At 35.8% G+C, this 17515-nt stretch overlaps 1 protein-coding gene across 3 annotated transcripts in view; it reads right to left on the reverse strand.

Moving 5' to 3' along the window:
* Positions 1-381: 381 nt before the first annotated feature.
* Positions 382-17515, reverse strand: part of LOC107722410 (receptor-type tyrosine-protein phosphatase eta-like) — a 29165-nt gene continuing 12031 nt past the window's right edge. For 2 of the 3 annotated variants that reach the window (XM_016530769.1, XM_016530768.1), the window contains 26 exons: positions 15065-15325; positions 14689-14964; positions 14297-14557; positions 12813-13064; positions 12398-12655; positions 11337-11588; positions 10053-10319; positions 9684-9947; positions 9053-9313; positions 8673-8939; positions 7484-7738; positions 6954-7214; positions 6722-6865; positions 5944-6154; positions 5633-5751; positions 5053-5134; positions 4766-4813; positions 4642-4650; positions 4042-4129; positions 3616-3706; positions 3434-3507; positions 3221-3355; positions 2863-2979; positions 1973-2133; positions 1712-1847; positions 382-1592 (listed from right to left, as the gene is read on the reverse strand). In XM_016530769.1, coding sequence (XP_016386255.1) covers positions 1437-1592; positions 1712-1847; positions 1973-2133; positions 2863-2979; positions 3221-3355; positions 3434-3507; positions 3616-3706; positions 4042-4129; positions 4642-4650; positions 4766-4813; positions 5053-5134; positions 5633-5751; positions 5944-6154; positions 6722-6865; positions 6954-7214; positions 7484-7738; positions 8673-8939; positions 9053-9313; positions 9684-9947; positions 10053-10319; positions 11337-11588; positions 12398-12655; positions 12813-13064; positions 14297-14557; positions 14689-14964; positions 15065-15325 — 4706 coding nt within the window. In that variant the 3' untranslated portion in view covers positions 382-1436. Of the gene's footprint in view, positions 1593-1711; positions 1848-1972; positions 2174-2862; positions 2980-3220; positions 3356-3433; positions 3508-3615; positions 3707-4041; positions 4130-4641; positions 4651-4765; positions 4814-5052; positions 5135-5632; positions 5752-5943; positions 6155-6721; positions 6866-6953; positions 7215-7483; positions 7739-8672; positions 8940-9052; positions 9314-9683; positions 9948-10052; positions 10320-11336; positions 11589-12397; positions 12656-12812; positions 13065-14296; positions 14558-14688; positions 14965-15064; positions 15326-17515 lie in introns of those variants that run through there. The other variant, XM_016530770.1, reaches the window with a different exon arrangement.

A 17515-nucleotide genomic window follows, 5' to 3' on the forward strand; every position in this document is an offset into this window, starting at 1 on the left:
CGAAAACTTCACAAAAGGTCGCTTCATTTTTACGTATTGAAACCAAGAAATATTTAAGAGGGAAGAAAGATTGCCTATTGCTGTTGTCTTGAGTTTAAAATCAAAAAGTTACCATTTTGGTCACACGTCATGTTTTGCAACAAAGAACAATCCAATTTGTTGTAGGCTACGAGCTTTCCACCAAGTAGCCTTCATATAGTAACCTATAGAGTATGCACACACACGTTTGATTTTCTGTTAGCGTGGGACTTTCAATTGATTTGTATTGTTTTATACAGAGCTAACTCGTTTTAATTTCTTATCCATTTCTTTTCCTATCATTACATTTAGTCCCTGATTCCCCCCCAGACAGAAATGACCAGAGTAGTGTGGAATAAAGTGCAGCTTTTTAATTTCAATATAATATAGAGTTCATCTGTATGGTTCTCTATCATGACCAGCAGAGTATCAATGAACAATTTTTAAAAATCTGTGCAGAAAATGGCAGAATATTAAAAATACACAAGCAAAAAGTCCCTGGAACAACACTTTGTGAAAAAATAGTTTGAAAGTTCCGTCTGAACAATATATATTATGTACAAATATAACCATTTAAGTGCACAAACATGATACAGAGTCACACTCTGTTAAAAACGTTTTGTAATAAATTATCAGTAGACATATACTAAACATTGACTGACCTCATTTTAAAAGGAAAACAAAAACATTTACAGTCCAGGAATAGACAGGTCAGCATATGTCTTTACTGAAAATAAACAATTCCAGAGATATGCAAAGAGATTGCTACTGTTCAATGCTAACGTATTGTCCTTATGGTCCATTTAAGGTCAGCCTTTGGCCCGTGACATCTGGAAATAATAGATATATTAAAGCCACAGACCTGAGAACAGCAACCTGGCCCAACAGCTCAGACACAACCTACAGCATATCTCTTAATGGATAATGTCACTGCACATTGTCAGCAATTTACCAGCCAACTGGCTCATACCAAGGTTAGTTGCTATGTTAAATCAAGGAGAGGTGTTTTGAAAACCCATCTTGTCTTTAATAATGCTGCAGTGATATAGCAACATACCTCTGTCTAATGATAAAGTCCCATGTGATATGTTCACATGTCTATATTTCTATTCATGCTTAACTTCATTTCACTTGTAGTCTATGTCTGAGGAAATGCCATTTTTATAATGTTGGATGTACTTGAACAATTATCAGCTTTATTCTATGAAAACTCTCACAAAACATCCCTGCAACTACATTTCTGTATTTGATAAAAACTTAACAACATTTTTACATTTTTCTGCATACTTGTATACCTTTATAAACAAAGTTCTTAATAAATACATTTTTTGTATTTTCCTCTTTAAATAAAACTAAATTTAAAAAATAAAAGAGAAAAGTTTTTTTTACAGCAGTGCAGCAAATTATAAGGTAGATGGTCAGGCCTTGTGGTAGCCATTTTTGGCTTTTTTTAAGGGTTCAAAGTTCTCATAAATAGTGAGTGCAGCTGTGTTCTGGTAGATCAAGTCTACATTGTTTCCAGTCCGAGACTTGATGATGTCCATGGCACACTGGTTAAGAAACACATATTGATCCTGCAAAAGCAGAGAATGTAAAGGCCTGCACTGTTAGAGACTAAAATGCCCATTATGGCTTACAAATCATAGGAGCATATATATATATAGAAAAACTCAAAAACTGGTAATGAATGTACCTCTGTTTGAACCATGAGTGGTCTGTGCATGCGTAAATCGTGGATGATCCCATATACATCTACTACACCATCCCGCTCAATCTGAAAGATTAACCGATCAATGGCAATGAAGGTTCCCGTGCGGCCCACACCAGCACTGTAATATGAAAACAAAAAATATGATGAAAATCACATTTTTCTTTGTGGGAGTATAATAATAAAATGGTGGTGAGTAGACCTGTTTGTATATATTGAAGAAGAGTTCAGGAACTATTCAAGTACCTGCAGTGCACAAGTGTAGGTGAATGTCTTGAGTACTGGTCCATGTGTTCTCGGACCAGGTGTCTGAAGTTGATGAGAAGCTCAGTGGTCTCAGGAACTCCATGGTCTGGCCACGCAGTGAAATGGAAGTGACGAACTGATCGAGACTCTGCTGTTTTCACCTGTTATGACAGGAATCATTTTTCCCTTGTTGACACTTTGCTTGAGGCATAACGTTATAATCGAGACAAATTGCAAACATATTACCAAAAAGATCATTCTGACTTTCAAAAATATTGTAACACTTGTATAATTTTATATATATATTATATATATATATAACTCATTCATCTCATTTAAATTAAATGTATAATAATTTCCTAGCCTAAATAATGTGTATAAATAAAATGCATATATACAAAAAGTATGGGCACCAATGCAGAAATTTGTCAGAATTCTGACAAAAGCGCCGTGCAATTTATAACAGTTGCAGTATGTTCCTGTTTTTAGTTGTAAAAAAAAAAAAAAAACTAACACTAGCTTTTCTAATCTTTTTGTATTCGATCTATTAGTTTTCTTTTTATTTATTATACAATTTTACAAAAGCAATGAAGGCCTCTAACACTAGTTTGCTCTTCTTTTTCTATTCTATCTGTTTTCTTTTTATTTATTATATAATTTATTAAAAAAATATACTTGCTACGTGTACTGCGTTAAGCTAACTGAGACTTCTTATAGCACTTGCATATCATTGCTCTTTTGTTGATTTTGATTGCTTCCATTGTCCTCATTTGTAAGTCGCTTTGGATAAAAGCGTCTGCTAAATGACTAAATGTAAATGTAATATATGGGTTATTTAGTGTTAGTTCAAATAGCACTTGGGTCTAACTGTAACATTAACATAGACTTACATTTTTCACTTCAAAGTCACGTAAAGTCCAGTCTTCCAATGGGATCTCGGAAATATTCGTCACTGTCAGATTGTTAAAATGTTTTGTCTCTGCTGGCCAGTATTCTTCACATTTTACCTGAGGGACAAAAGATTGTGGCAGAATTCATATAAGCTCATTAGTTCAATACCTGAGATGAGGTAATACAAATGATCTTAAAATGCTGAATGAGGATATGAACATTGAATATGTAGTGGTCAAGTAATTTAGGCTTTTAAAGCCTGATATGTAGCATCATCTGACAATCAAATGAACTAAAACATAAGGAATGTAGGCTCTAACAGGTGAGATCACAGAGAAAGTGAAGTGTATACTGTACCCGTCCTTGTTCATTGCATTTGGTGAGCATGACGATAGTGTGCACGTTTTTCTCCCAGATCAGTCTCCAGAAGTCATTGACAGTGCAGGGCAGTGGCCCTTGGGCTGCGATAAACTCTTTCTTTGAAGTGTAACCCTGGAAATATCACACAGTTAGTGTGACAATTGTGTAAAGAGCTAAATGTCATATTTTTGTCGTTTTCCCCCTTCCTACCGGCATGTAGCTGGCATTGATGTAGTCATCAAATGGGCTGCTGAGCACAGAGAGCTTGACACGAGATGAATCATCTGTCAAGAACACATGAATTATTATGAATATGGGCTACGTGTCTAGAACAGAGTGGAGGAAACTCAGTGTTGTGTAACTTCACAAAGGGAAAGTCCTGTGGTTCTTACATGGCAGCACATTGTTATAACGATTCTTGGCTTTGTTTTCAGGGGCCTGAGCAACAGTCTTTGGCTGATTTATTCCAACTGGCCTTAGATCCTACAAACACACACATCCATTTATTTAAACAGTCTCTCTTTTGTTTCTATTGATTTTATTACGTTTACATCACAAATATATGAACATCTGTAATAAAGCATTTGTTTCTCTGTCAATAATTCAAGAAGAGACGCAAGTGTATGTCACATATTTATGAATGAAGAGGAGCACAACACAGTCAGAGCAAACAAATCAGACACTGCTACTACTGTTTTTGGACCACAAACAATGGTGGCATATTGGTGGTATGGAATCTAGTTGCAATACTTGCAATACCAATTATTATTGAGAGTTGATCAGTTGTAAATATACAGAGAAGCCAAAGATATAATCACCTCAAATTCTTCAGCAAATCCACAAAAGGAATCAGCTCTTTGCCGCCTATAGTAAGCCTCATAATCCTCCACCTTTATTGGATCACTCCTATGACACCATTAAATAACCATGATAAAAAAAATATGTATTTTATTTAACTATACAGTACACCACATAACATTGTATTTATTAAATATTTGTTAATGTTAATTACACTAGTTAAACTGTACTAACAATGAACAATACTTCTACAGCATTTAATAATCCAAGTTAATGTTAATCTAAGCATTTACCAATCAAAAGTTGTATCTGTTAACATTAGTTGCTGCACTGCAGACTAACATGAACATGAAAAAGTTAAGAAATGCTGTAAAAATATATTGTTCATTGCTAGTACCTGTTAGGTAATTCATTAAACAATGTTAAAAAATGAGACCTTATTGTGGCTTTGTTCTGGGATATCATTATTGCTACTATGAGACAATATTTCATATAATATAATAAATAATGTTCTTTCCCATTTCATAAATCATTTTTATTGAAGCTATGAAGTCATATTTTTCAGTCAAATCATAAATACGTATGACAATTTGTGTGGACAAACATGTATGATTACTTACACTTTGATTCTGTAAGAAAACAACAGAAAAAAATATTAAAAGGTTACTTTTTATGGCTCAATATTTATTCTATTGTTTGTTTCCAATGTGTATTATGCTGTTTTGAGGAGACCTGTATACTAACCTTATAGAGTGGATAGGAACACTAGTAGAATCATCTTTTCTTTGCTTCCTGTGATATTGAGAGCACACATGTAATTATCTAGTTGCCACTGTCTATTAATACTTAAAAACATTCTGTAAACAAGCAATACATATCTTTACACACCTAAGTTAGATTAGTAAAATTGTGGGGACACAATGGTAATCTTAAATCCTCTAAATCTAACATCTCTATCACTAGCTCTAAATCAAACAATTAAAACACTCCAAACATCAAGAATCATGTATGAAATCTGTAAAATGTCTTACCCTCTACAAACCACAACCACAATGATGATTACAACAAGAAGAGCAGCAACACCGGCTCCTGCGGCTGCTGCTCCAATTACCACTGAAAGATGGAGAAAGAATAAAGTTAACTCAGAAATTATTTATAGACTTTATGCATACACTCTAGAAATGCAGATGGAAAGATGTTTATCTAAAACTGCTGGTGCTTATGTATACATAAGTCAGGTGCACCCGTTAGAAATAAGTCTAGGATAAGTAAAGGCATCCAAATGATGAGTTCTTGTTATAAAGTCAATAAAAAAAAACTAAACTAAATAGAAAAAAAAGTGTTGTTCTTAACAATACAAGATTTTTTAATGCTAAACATAGGCAAAAGACCAAAAAAAAAGTCTGAGAACCCCAGCTGTAATCTCATCTAAATGTTTGCTCTGGATGAAAATGTGCTTGTCAAATAGTAGGCTTTTACATGTGATTTAAATGTATGCTTTTGAAGAATTCTGGGTATTTGAAACACATCAATAAAATTCATGTGACATGTTACTTTGAAAACGCCAATGCAATTAAGTTAAATATTGAGAGAAAGTGTCCCAGTCTTTACCTGGGTTTTCTGGCAGTGTGACGGGACTTTGGTAAAACTCAGACATGGAGTAGTATGAATTAGAAACATCCACTAAACTGTTCTTTATCTCCAGACGAGTGAAAGCAATGACAGCAACACTGCAAGAAAGCCAAACACATAACAGCATAATGCAGAAGACAGCAATCAATGCAGTAGTGCAGCTGATGGAGCTGTGAAAGGCAGTAGTTCAGTTTAATTTAGTGATGGAAATAACCATTACATTGTTATAATGGATTTTAATGAATGCAGCACTGAAGTGAATTCAAAGTTTGGGAAGTATATCGACTTACTTGTAAGTGTCTTTTGCATTTAGTTCTCCATTTTTGTAACCTTCCCACATAGTTTCATCTCCAATGATGATTGTTTGTGTCTGTACATTTCTAGACCCTGTTTGACCCTGTTTCCTGACAACAGCCAGGAATGTGCTGCACCGCTTTGCTTTCCAGTCCTCGTAGGTGTTCAACAGGCATTGATCAAACTTGTTACTCTTGTCCAAGCAATCTGCAGGAGGCAAAACCAAAGATTTGACAATCCAAAATCCATTTTTTTAAATGATATACATTTATTTGCATACGTTATTAACTTTAATGCCCCCATAGTATATTATATATTGACAAGCAAAAAAGTAACAATTAAAAAAATAATAAATAAATAAATATTTCTATTTTAAATAAATGCTGATTTTTTTAGCTAATTAAAAATATATCACTTTTCCACAAAAACATAAATATTTATCAGTGATGAAAAAAATTGTTTCTTAAGCACACAATCAGACAATCAGAATGATTTTTAAAGGATCATGTGATACTAAAGACTTAAGTAATGGCTGCTAAAAATTTTGTTTCTCCATCACAGCAATAAATTACATTTAAAAATATATTCAAATAGAAACAGTCTTTTTAAAATTGTAATTATATTTCAAAATATTACATTTTTTACTGTATTTTCTAAATGCAGCTTTGATGAACATAAGAGACTTTCTACCAAGTTTTTAAAAATCTTTAAAATGTTACAAATACAAATCGATGAACTCAGAGAACATAAAAGTCTCAGGTTTATTTGACATACCAATAATGCCGGAGTAGACAAGCACACCATAATAGAGCACAGGACCGTTTGAGTCATTAAAGATGTCCGACTGAAGATTCAAAGTAAACTTGTTGTATTGTAGCTCAGATATACTCACTGCTGTTATTTTAGGTACAACAGGTTCTACAAACACACACACACACACAAACAAGAAATATGTGATATGCACCCACATATAAACACAAAATACAAAAGAAGTAACTTTCCTTACTTGTGATTCCAGTCATACAGGTGATCGATTCCACTGTGCTCTTCTTCCCACAACCAGTTGTCCAGAGCATGACTTTGTACAGAGTGTTGTACTTAAGTCCAGTGAAGGTGTGGGTTAGATTGAAGGTCATTTTTGTGTCAGAGGAGTTCAGCTTAAATTCAAAGCCTTGGTATTTACCAGGAGGAGGGCTCCATGAGACGTTAAGCATTGGAAAGGTTAAATTAGGACCCGTACAGTTCACATTCTCCACTGGAGCTGCATCTGCACACAGTAAAACACACCCAAGACAATATTATTTGACCTTTATTTGAATTGACATTTAAAACGATATCTACTGAACTTTCACCAGACTAAAGAGTTTCATGATTATTGTATCAGCATTTTTAAAGTAGACATGTCTGTGCGAGCTGGAAAACTACACAACTACACAGCACAGGAAATAACAATTCAGCGCTGAATGCTGCAAATGGCTTTTTTCATACAGTTCTGCTTTAAAACCATGTATAACAGTATATAGTGTTTGTACTAACCTGTGCATGCTTGCAGCCACACAGCTTCTCCTTCTGTGTTGTCCGAAGTGCTGCTCTGCACACTGATGTTATAGAGTGTTGAAGGCATCAGACTGTGTATAGTCATGCTGTTATTTATAGTGGTTGTGTTTTTCTCTTCCTTCTCACTGTACACTCTTATTACATATTTTGGGACCCCTTCCACTTTTGCCCAAATGACAGAAATGCTATTTATTGTTGTGGAACCAACTTGTAGGTTTTGGACAGGATCAGGCTCTGAAAACAGATGCGGGGAGAAGGATGAAGACTTTAGATGAGAGGAAACCCCATCCCAACAGCATAAAACGTCATCATTTTGTGATAATGGAACAAAAGGAAATTAAAGTCATTATTTACTGACATGCCAAGTGGTATGGACTACTTTTTAAGCACATTTTGGAGCTTGACAGTTCGAGTCCTCCAGTCCTCTCATTATATAGAAGAAAGGATCATTTTTTGTAATTCATCTTTTGTGTTCCATTGAAGAAATAATAGAAGTAATGATAAAGTAAATGATAACTGCTATTTTTAATCTGTGAATGAACTATTCCTTTTTATTTGTCCTTTTAGGATCAGTGTACTTGCAAAATGCATTCAAAGACAATTCAATGTGTAAATATTCCATACACTACTGTTTGAAAGTTTGTGGTTGGTAAGACTTTTTTCTGTTTTTGAAAGAAATCTCTTATGATCACCAAGGCTGCATTTATTTGATCAAAAACACAGTAACAACAGTAATATTGTGAAATATTATTACAATTTCAAATAACAGCTGTCTATTTGAATATATTTTGAAATGCAATTTATTCCTGTGATGGCAAATTTCAGCAGCCATTACGCCAGTCTTCAGTGTCATCTCATGTCAAATCATTCTAATGCTCTGCTTTGCTTCTCAAGAAACATTTCTTATTATTTAACTATTGAAAACAGTTTTAAAAAAGCTTAATATTTTTGAAATATTTTTTGAATATTAAGAATTCTTTGATGAACAGAACGTTCGAAAGACATTATAAACATTATTAATCTCAAATTTGATCATTTCAATGTGCCCTTGCTCAGTATTGTTGGATTAATTTCTATAAAAAATCTTTTAACCACAAAATGTGTATATCTTGGAATATTATTTCAATGTAACTGATCGGTTCTATAATTTCGAAAGTGCAGAACTTACTGGTGGTTACATGAACTCTGATAGAGTCACTCTGGAAACCCATCGGGCCTACAGTAGCCACAGAAACATTATAGGGTGTTCCAGATCGCAAGCCGTCCAAAAGGAAAGTGTTATTAGGAGTGAGATATTGACTGGTATTATAGCTGGGCCAGTAGGTCAGGCTGTAGTTGAAGCTGCCAGCTGTCATGCTCTCAGCTTCATCCCATTGAAACAACAATGAATGACTGCTCTTCAACAAAATCTTAATCTCTCCTGGTCTGTTTGGGTCTGCAACACAATTAGAATCTATAAACACTACGGTCCACTATGGTGCATGCTTACGAAGTCATGAGATGTCCTAACACATGATTTCCTAACTATGTTTGGAGTTGAATACTCACAAGTTGCCATTTTTACTGAACGAGATGTTTCCCAGAAGGTTGCTTTGACAGTTGTGAGTGTGACTGTGAAGACAGTTGCTGCTTTTAGTTGACTGAAGGTGTGATTGTGTTCAGTGCTATTGAGAACTTTAGAGCTGCTCCATCCTTCACTGCTGATGTTCAGAATGTACAGGTCCAGCCCACCAACAGGATGATCCCACGTCACCAAGAGTGAGTGATTAGAGCCTTGATTATTTAGTTTGGGAATCACTGTAGAGGGCTCTTTGGAGAAAAAACAGAGAGAGAGAAAAAAAAGAAAGTAAAGTGGTCAAAAAGAGAGTATGTTCAAGTTCGAGTTCACTTTTATTGTCATTCAGCCCCGACATGGGAGAATTAAATTATGTTTCTCTCACAGGTCCGGGCAATAATTCATATAAAAGGCATTAACAATATATAAACAATATATACAAGTCAATTTTTGATTACTGATTAGTATATGGAGTACAATTACAATAAATCAGACAAGACGACAATAAACATAATATATAAGACATATATTGTAAGACACATTAGAAATACTCCGGTATTGTCTTCCCAAAGGCAGTGATACAAAAAGTGTATAAGAGGGGTGAGTATGTGTAGGAGTACATACTTGTTAAGACAGAGACGTTCACTGGTCGTCCCAGAATGCCGCAGGCAAAACTATACACACTGAACTGACACAGGGTGCCAGGCTGCAAGTCTGGAACTGTGATGTTTTCAGAGAAAGTCGACAAGTTCCGACTATTTTCTGTGCAGTTGGACACGAAAACTTGGTAGGAAAAGCCATTGTGGTACTGCAGAGGACGGGACCAGCTCAGCTTCACGGCAGAAACATTCAGAACATCCGGGTTTACAGAGGAAACCGGAAACGGCTCTGGAAAACAAACATACAAGTGACTGTAGAGCAGATGTGATAGCATGATATATGTAGCAAATATGTATTAAGTACTATGTTGCCATATGCAGTGTGGTTACTTACTATTGCAGGCAGTTATAAACTGGGGATCAGACTTGGTGCCGCCAGCTGTCTGTGTGACAATGCTGATATTGTATTGACTAGCTGACTGCAGTGACAGTAGCTGCGCTGTGGTGTTACTCACAGTCTTCTGGTCAGCTGTGCCATTAGGGTGTGTGAAGGTGAGCAGGTAGGAGTAACCGAATTGCTGAACATCAAGCTGCTGCCAGCTCAGAGTTATACTAGTCTCTGTATATCCAATCACTCTTACATCAGTTACTGCAGAAGGATCTGAAAACCATTCATAAAAAACACATACACATCTGTTCAAAAATGGGCCGTACAGCACCAAGGGTCCTATTCGCTAACAAACTGCATTAACCACCAGTATAGCATACAATAATAAGTTCCAACATACAAGTTCCTTAAAGGGACAGTTCACCCAAAAATGAAAATTCTGTCATCATTTATTCACTCTCATGTCATTCCAAACCCATAAGACTTTCATTCTTCTTTAGAACTCAAATGAAGATATTTTAGTTCTTTTCATATACTGTAATTTTTATCCATCCATTGCAACCAAAATTTTCAAGCAATCTGAGGGTGCAAAAAAAATCTAAACATTGAGAAAATCGCCTTTAAAGTTGTCCAAATGAAGTTCTTAGCAATGCATATTACTAATAAAAAAGTAAGCTTTGATATATTTACGGTAGGAAATTTACAAAATATCTTCATGGAACATGATCTTTACTTAATATCCTAATGATTTTTGGCATAAAAGAAAAATTTATCATTTTGACCCATACAATGTATTGTTAGCTATTGCTATAAATATCCCCGTGCGACTTACAGTATGACTGGTTTTGTGGTCCAGGGTCACATATAAACATTGATCAACATACATAGAGTGAATCAGATTTGGTAAATGGAATCTCAACCATACTTGCTTGGCGTGTGAGAACCTCATTAGTTTTCATGCACAAGGCCAGCACAACACTAAGTTAAATCTGTTCATAAAATATATGTACAACAATTATGACAGAATATTAAAAATAGCTTTATTTGAGTTTCTAAGATGAACAAGGATCTTATGGAGCAACAGGTGAGTAAAAATGTCTGAATTTTAACCATCATCTTCTTCCAAAGAACCATCTATTTTAATTCAATGACAAAAATACTGCACACGGACATTTCTTTCTTTTTCAACAATGCAACATTACAACCTTTTGGATTTCCATCCACCATATTAAATCAGATACCTGTCTACAGCAAGCAACATGGATAAGTCTACAAATGTGCATTGCTTACTTGTATATGCAGTGAGATACTTAGGAGAGCTGAAATATCCCATTGCACCTACAGTCCTCACACTGATGTTGTACTGGACACCTGCACTGAGTCCCATCAGAGAGCTGTAGTTTTGGCTGCAGTTCAGCATGCTGTTGCTGTATGACAACTGGAAGTAGTGTGATACTGAGCTCATGTTAAGTGGTCGAGCCCAGCTGATGTTCAGTGAGTTTGTGCTCCGCACTATCACAAAGTCGCCAGGAGGAGTGGGCACTGGAATGACAACAATATAGATCACAGCTGCGATACACACACAGGCATAGAGCACCACCTACAGGCCATCATGTGACAGTCTCATTTACTCATATGTACTGTATGTTATAAATTATGAAATCCATTAATGGTTTTATAAACGTTTGCAGCTGTAACACAAACAGCTAATGGTGACCTAATACCCAAAACTCAAACTTTTACTTTAAAACTTCAAACCGTTAGTAACACATGTTGTGCAAAAGTATTAGGAAACTTACGCAATTTATAAAAACTGCACAGTCGTGTAAACAGTGCAATACGCTTTCTTGAAAAAGACACACTTTAGCACTATTTTCAGTGTAATATGCCTGGTTAAAACTGATTAGTCAGCTCTTTGCTTCTGAAAGCAAATGCCTTACACTCTTAAAAATAAAGGTGCTTCAAAAGGTTCTTCACAGCGATGCCATAGAAGAACCATTTTTGGTTCCACAAAGAACCATTCAGTCAAAGGTTCTTTAAAGAACCATCTCTTTCTTACCTTTTTGTAATCTGAAGAACCTTTTTTCACCACAAAGAACCTTTTGTGAAACAGAAAGGTTCTTCAGATATTAAAGGTTCTTTATGGAACCATTTAGACAAAAAAGGTTCTTCTATGGCATCGTGAAGCACCTTTATTTTTAAGAGTGTACTTCCTTTTCCCACACTCTAAGTGCATGCAAATCAGTATATGGTGATACAACAGTATGTAGTATGTGTTTTATTCGTGTGTAGGGCTTGTACATACATAATTCAAAGTGTGTGCTTGTTTTGGGGTTTGTGAAGGGTCTTACAGGTGGCATTGGATACACTATCGCTGTCCTGCCTTATGGGTCCACTGACACTTGTGACAATGACATTGTACTGAGTTCCAGGTAGCAGGTCTGAGAACAGCACGGTTGTCGCATTCGTTCGGTTTTCTGTCTTTAAAACAGTTCTGTTCAACAGGATTTTGACGTTGTAGAGTCTCACAGTGCCATCAGGTGGTCTCCACTCCACTCTCATGCTCTGAGTAGTGCCAACCGCAGAAATATTGGATGCTTTACCAAGCCCTGATAACACCAAATAAGAGAGGAGGAAAAACTATTCAATAGCACAGACCAACAGACAAAACTGTAAGCAACACAGATGGAAAGTTATGATACAAAGCCATTAATGGGTTGCAATATAAAATGAACAAGTTTTTGGGTAATATGTGAATTGTAATACCTGTAAATGCAGAGATGGCTACAGAATCAGAGCTCATGCCATTTGCAACAGTTTTCACAGTAAAGGTGTAGTTGTTCCCGGCGACAAGGTTAGTGACATTTGCAGTCTCATTGATACTCTGTATCCATCGTTCGCCATTTACACTGAAATTATACTGATATGAAGGTTTGTAGTCAATCTGACGGCGCCATGAAAGGCACATCTCAGTGGTGCCAACAGGAGAGGCTGTTAAATTAGTCACTGGCAGTGGCTCTGAAAGAGAATGCAGTCATATTCTGCACTTATTACATATCAATGTGTGTGAATTAAAGTAAGCAAAGACTAAAGACCTTAGCCAAGGTAGAAGCCATATTGAATTTAAAGTGAATGAAAACAATGCTTTTGAGGGATAGACTTGCTGCCTTTAAAATGGTGTGAACTGTATAAAGGTTCAAGATCACATGTCATTTCCACAACTCACAACCTTTAAAACTGTTTTAGGCAGTTTTGTCCAATGAAAGTGTTTTTAAAGATGTTACAATCCCGTACAATCCATTGTACGTACTGTACTTTAGCCTGACAGCCTCATTTTCATTCCTGTCAAAAGTTAATTATGCTGCTACCTTGACAAAAGTCTATTAGGTAAAGATTAATATTCATATTCTGAACAATATGGATAAGCCAGTCATTATTTTAATGTTCTGGTTAAGAGACGATAAATGGCAGATAAAATTGTATACAATTTTGTCTAAAATTGAAAAATGCAATAAATGCTACTGAATTTAGGCATCTTAACATTATAATATAGTATAAAATAATGAATATTCATTTGAGATTTGCTATAGGCTACTTTTCAGTGTTAATACATTATTAGTGTTTTTAAAGATTGATTGGTATCAATCTGGTATAGGGACCAATTCTCACTATTAACTAGTTGCTTATTAGCATGCATACTATTAACATATTGGCTGTTAATTTGTACTTATTTGTATTGTTTATTTGTATTGTACTACCTTACTAACTATTAATAAGCAGCAAATTAGGAGTTTATTGAGGCAAAAGTCATAGTTAAAGGTTTGTTAATAGCGAGAATTGGACTTTAAAATAAAGTGTGACCGATAAACTTAAAGATGAGGGGGGAAAAAATCGAAATGTAAAAATAAGATAAGCATGCACAAAAATAATTCCAAAGTCGCCTGATAAATGTCTATGTTGATAAAAATCTGTAGTATCGACAAATAACCAATATGATATGGTACCAATATACTGTATACTGTATTCCTAGTATTAGACATATATTTAAAAAAGGTTACCACTTATTATATAGTCTATATACACAAACACACAAAGAGGGATAGCAGCATTGTAACATTAAAGCATAATGCAAAATGCCCATTACTTGCCTGAAAACATCATTACACAAAACTTACACTAAAATATTTAACATTTTACTGTATGACAGTACATCTACAGTTTGGAGAGAGATGTGTAGTATTTACACTCACTGGTATTACACTGTATGAGCTGTGAGGGTCCAAATATGTTGGCAGCCATTATGAGTGCTCTGACGCTACAATTATACTGAGTCCCAGGCTCCAACGGAGTAATCTGATAATTGTTGGATGTGGTATTGAAAGTCTGATCAGGTGAAGTTATGCTGATTCTGTAGGAGAACAGGCTGAAGTTCCCATTAGGGGGGAGCCAGGTCAGATTGACTGAATTGGTGCTCACAGCAGAAACTGCCAGATTTTGAACTGCATTAGGAGCTGTGGAAACACAAACATGTTTATGCAACCATACACCCTGTAAAATATTCTGTAAATCTAACTGTAGATTTAATTTGCTGTTTTTACAATCAACAGCTAAAATGCATGCTGTGCTGTGTGCTTTACAGTACCTGTATATGCAGGGAGGTTTACATATGAGCTCCTGAGATCTTTTTCTCCTATGGTGACCACAGTGATGTTGTACTGACTGCCGGGTAATAAATTTGTGAGTGTCACGTTTGAAGAGTTGGTATGACTCAAAGTTAGGTTGACCCCTGGCTGGTTAGATCTATATGATACTACATAGGACACAGTGACTCCATCCATTGATAAGGGTTTCGACCACAGCAAAGAAATAGACACATCTGTCTGTCCGCTCACTCGGACAGCTTCGGGCGGGTTAGGCTCTAAAGGGAAATATCACACACAAATACATGATGGTTCTGCAGATGTAGGGTTGTGTTTGATGTTATGGTGATGGAGAGTGTGTGAAGTTTTCTGACTCACTAGTGGCAACCAGCACTATGTTAGAGCTGTTTTTCAGGACTCCACTGATGGTGGTCACAGTGAGGTTGTAAACACGTCCTGCCATGAGGTTACTGATGACTGAAGAGTTGATGGGAGGGTTACAGTTGATGGATGTGTTCAGCTCGGCACCAGATACGTTCACCATATACGAGTCCACATGACCAGGAGGGACTGCCCACTCCACGGTCAAACTACTGTTACTGGAATTCAGAACAGTGATATTCTTCACTTGTGCTGGACCTACACAAAAACAATCAGACTTTCGTTAAAATACATACACGACTGTTCAAAAGTTTGGGGTCAATTTTTTTCTTTTTTAAAGAAATGTTATATGAATTGATCAACAGTGAAATATTTATAATATTAAAAAAATTTGATTTTAAAGAAATGCTATTCTTTTAAACTTTCTATGCATCACACTTTCCACAAAAAAATTAAGCATCACAACTATTTTCAACATCGATAATAAAAGAAATGTCTTGAGCACCAAATTAGCAAATTAGAATGATTTCTGAAGGATCATGTGACACTGAAGAAAATTCAGCTTTGCCATTATACAGAAAACTGTTACTTTAAATGTTAATAATATTTCACATTATTACAGTTTTACTGTATTTTGATCAAGCAAATGCAGCCTTGGTGAACATAAGAGAATCTTACATAAAAAAAGAAGTCTTACTGATCCCAAACTTTTGAACGGTAATGTGAAAGTAAACACACACAAACCTTTGATTTACTCCACAATACAATAAAGGCACCTTTAAACTCCCTATTCTCTTCTGCTATAGTACTTACTTGTGTTTTGGGATATCTCAGCAGCACGCCCCTCAGTGCGGTTATCAGAGGCCACTGAGGTGACGCTGAAGGTGTATTTGGTGCCGGGTGCAAGTTGTGAGATTAGTATGGAGGTTTGGTTAGTAGTGAGAAGCAGGTTTACACCCCAAGCTACTCTATAATAAAGGCTGATGCCATTTTGAAGTGTCCAGTTCAGGTTCACGGAGCTCACAGTGATGGAGTGCACAGACAGGCTACTAAGAGGCTCAGGGCCTATCAGTGCAAGAGAGTGGACATGGACATGTGTGAGTGTGAGAAAGTGGACATGGACACCCAAAAATGAAAGTTTTTTTCATTTACTTACTCCCATAAAACAGAGATGTTTAGCAAAACATTTACGTTGCTTTTTGCTATACAATGAAAGTGGATGGTTACCAAAAGCTGTCAAGCTCCAAAACGGAAAAGTTTTCAAATGTAATTTGTGCATGCACATATTCCAATATGATTTGTAGCAATCAGTCAGGTCACATGCAATAACCAATGAATTCGGCATAAGTTATGTCAGAACTGTCTTAATGCACAACAATTTGAATATGCATATGCACAATTGAGTTGTGAGAGTTCCAACGGAGGGAAAAATTTTAACATTGATTCCTCACACAAAGCTATCATACTGTATGATTTTTAAAGACATATTTTTGTGTCCTTTCTGGAACTTGGCAGACTCTGGTCATCATTCATTTCACTGTATGGAAAAAGCCCCAGATATTGTTAAATATCTTATTTTGTGTTTAACTGAAGAAAGCAAGCCATTAAAGTACAACATGAAGGTGAGTAAATGATGACAGAACTTTCATTTAGAAATGAAGGTTTTTGGTAACACTTTACTTAAAGCCTTTAGGTATAATGCATTATAACGGGTTATTAAAGGGTATAATGCATTATATTTATTCATAATGTGTGTTGTAATACATTATTTCTTGTCATAAATAATTATAACCAAATTTAAAATGCACAGTGTAACAATTAATTAATAAGTGTTATTATACAGGTACGGTGGCCGAGATTTCTCAAAGTGTTGCAAATGAAAAAACCTATGCAAATAGAAAAAACACCTGAAAATTAAGAAAACATCTTCATCAATTTGACAACACATTTGCTGCAAAACTCACAACACAAACAAATAAAGAAGCACACTGCAAAAACAGAAACGCGCTGCTAGCAAAAGACAGTGTAACGAAATACACTTTGAGAGAAGCAGTCAATCAGCGGAAGTTAAAAGCAGACCATAAGTATTTATTTCTTGTCTCTGTGCTTAGCGCAGTTGTCATTGCTAGGAAACGCTCGTTTTGTTTACCCTGTTGAGACGTGCTGAAGTTGCGTTTGGTCTCGTACTCTATGGCATACCTTGTCAGTGTCGTGTGCTTTCTTAGCCCTTTGTTGTGATAAACAGTAAAGTGTGTTCAGCTGAATTCAATTTCTGTTTTGTCAAACGGGTATAAAAAAAAGTTAGTATACCGCGGCAGCGGTCGCGGCAGCCCTCGTGTGAAGACCGAAGAGAGTAAAGACCATTGACTCTACCGTTTGACTCCACCGAGCAGGGACACCGGCAAGGCACATAAGTATCGCTTCTGAATCATTCTCTTTTTTACTACT

Source organism: Sinocyclocheilus rhinocerous, unplaced genomic scaffold, assembly GCF_001515625.1.
Source record: "Sinocyclocheilus rhinocerous isolate Xijiao unplaced genomic scaffold, SAMN03320098_v1.1 scaffold1115, whole genome shotgun sequence".
Lineage (NCBI taxonomy): Eukaryota > Metazoa > Chordata > Actinopteri > Cypriniformes > Cyprinidae > Sinocyclocheilus > Sinocyclocheilus rhinocerous.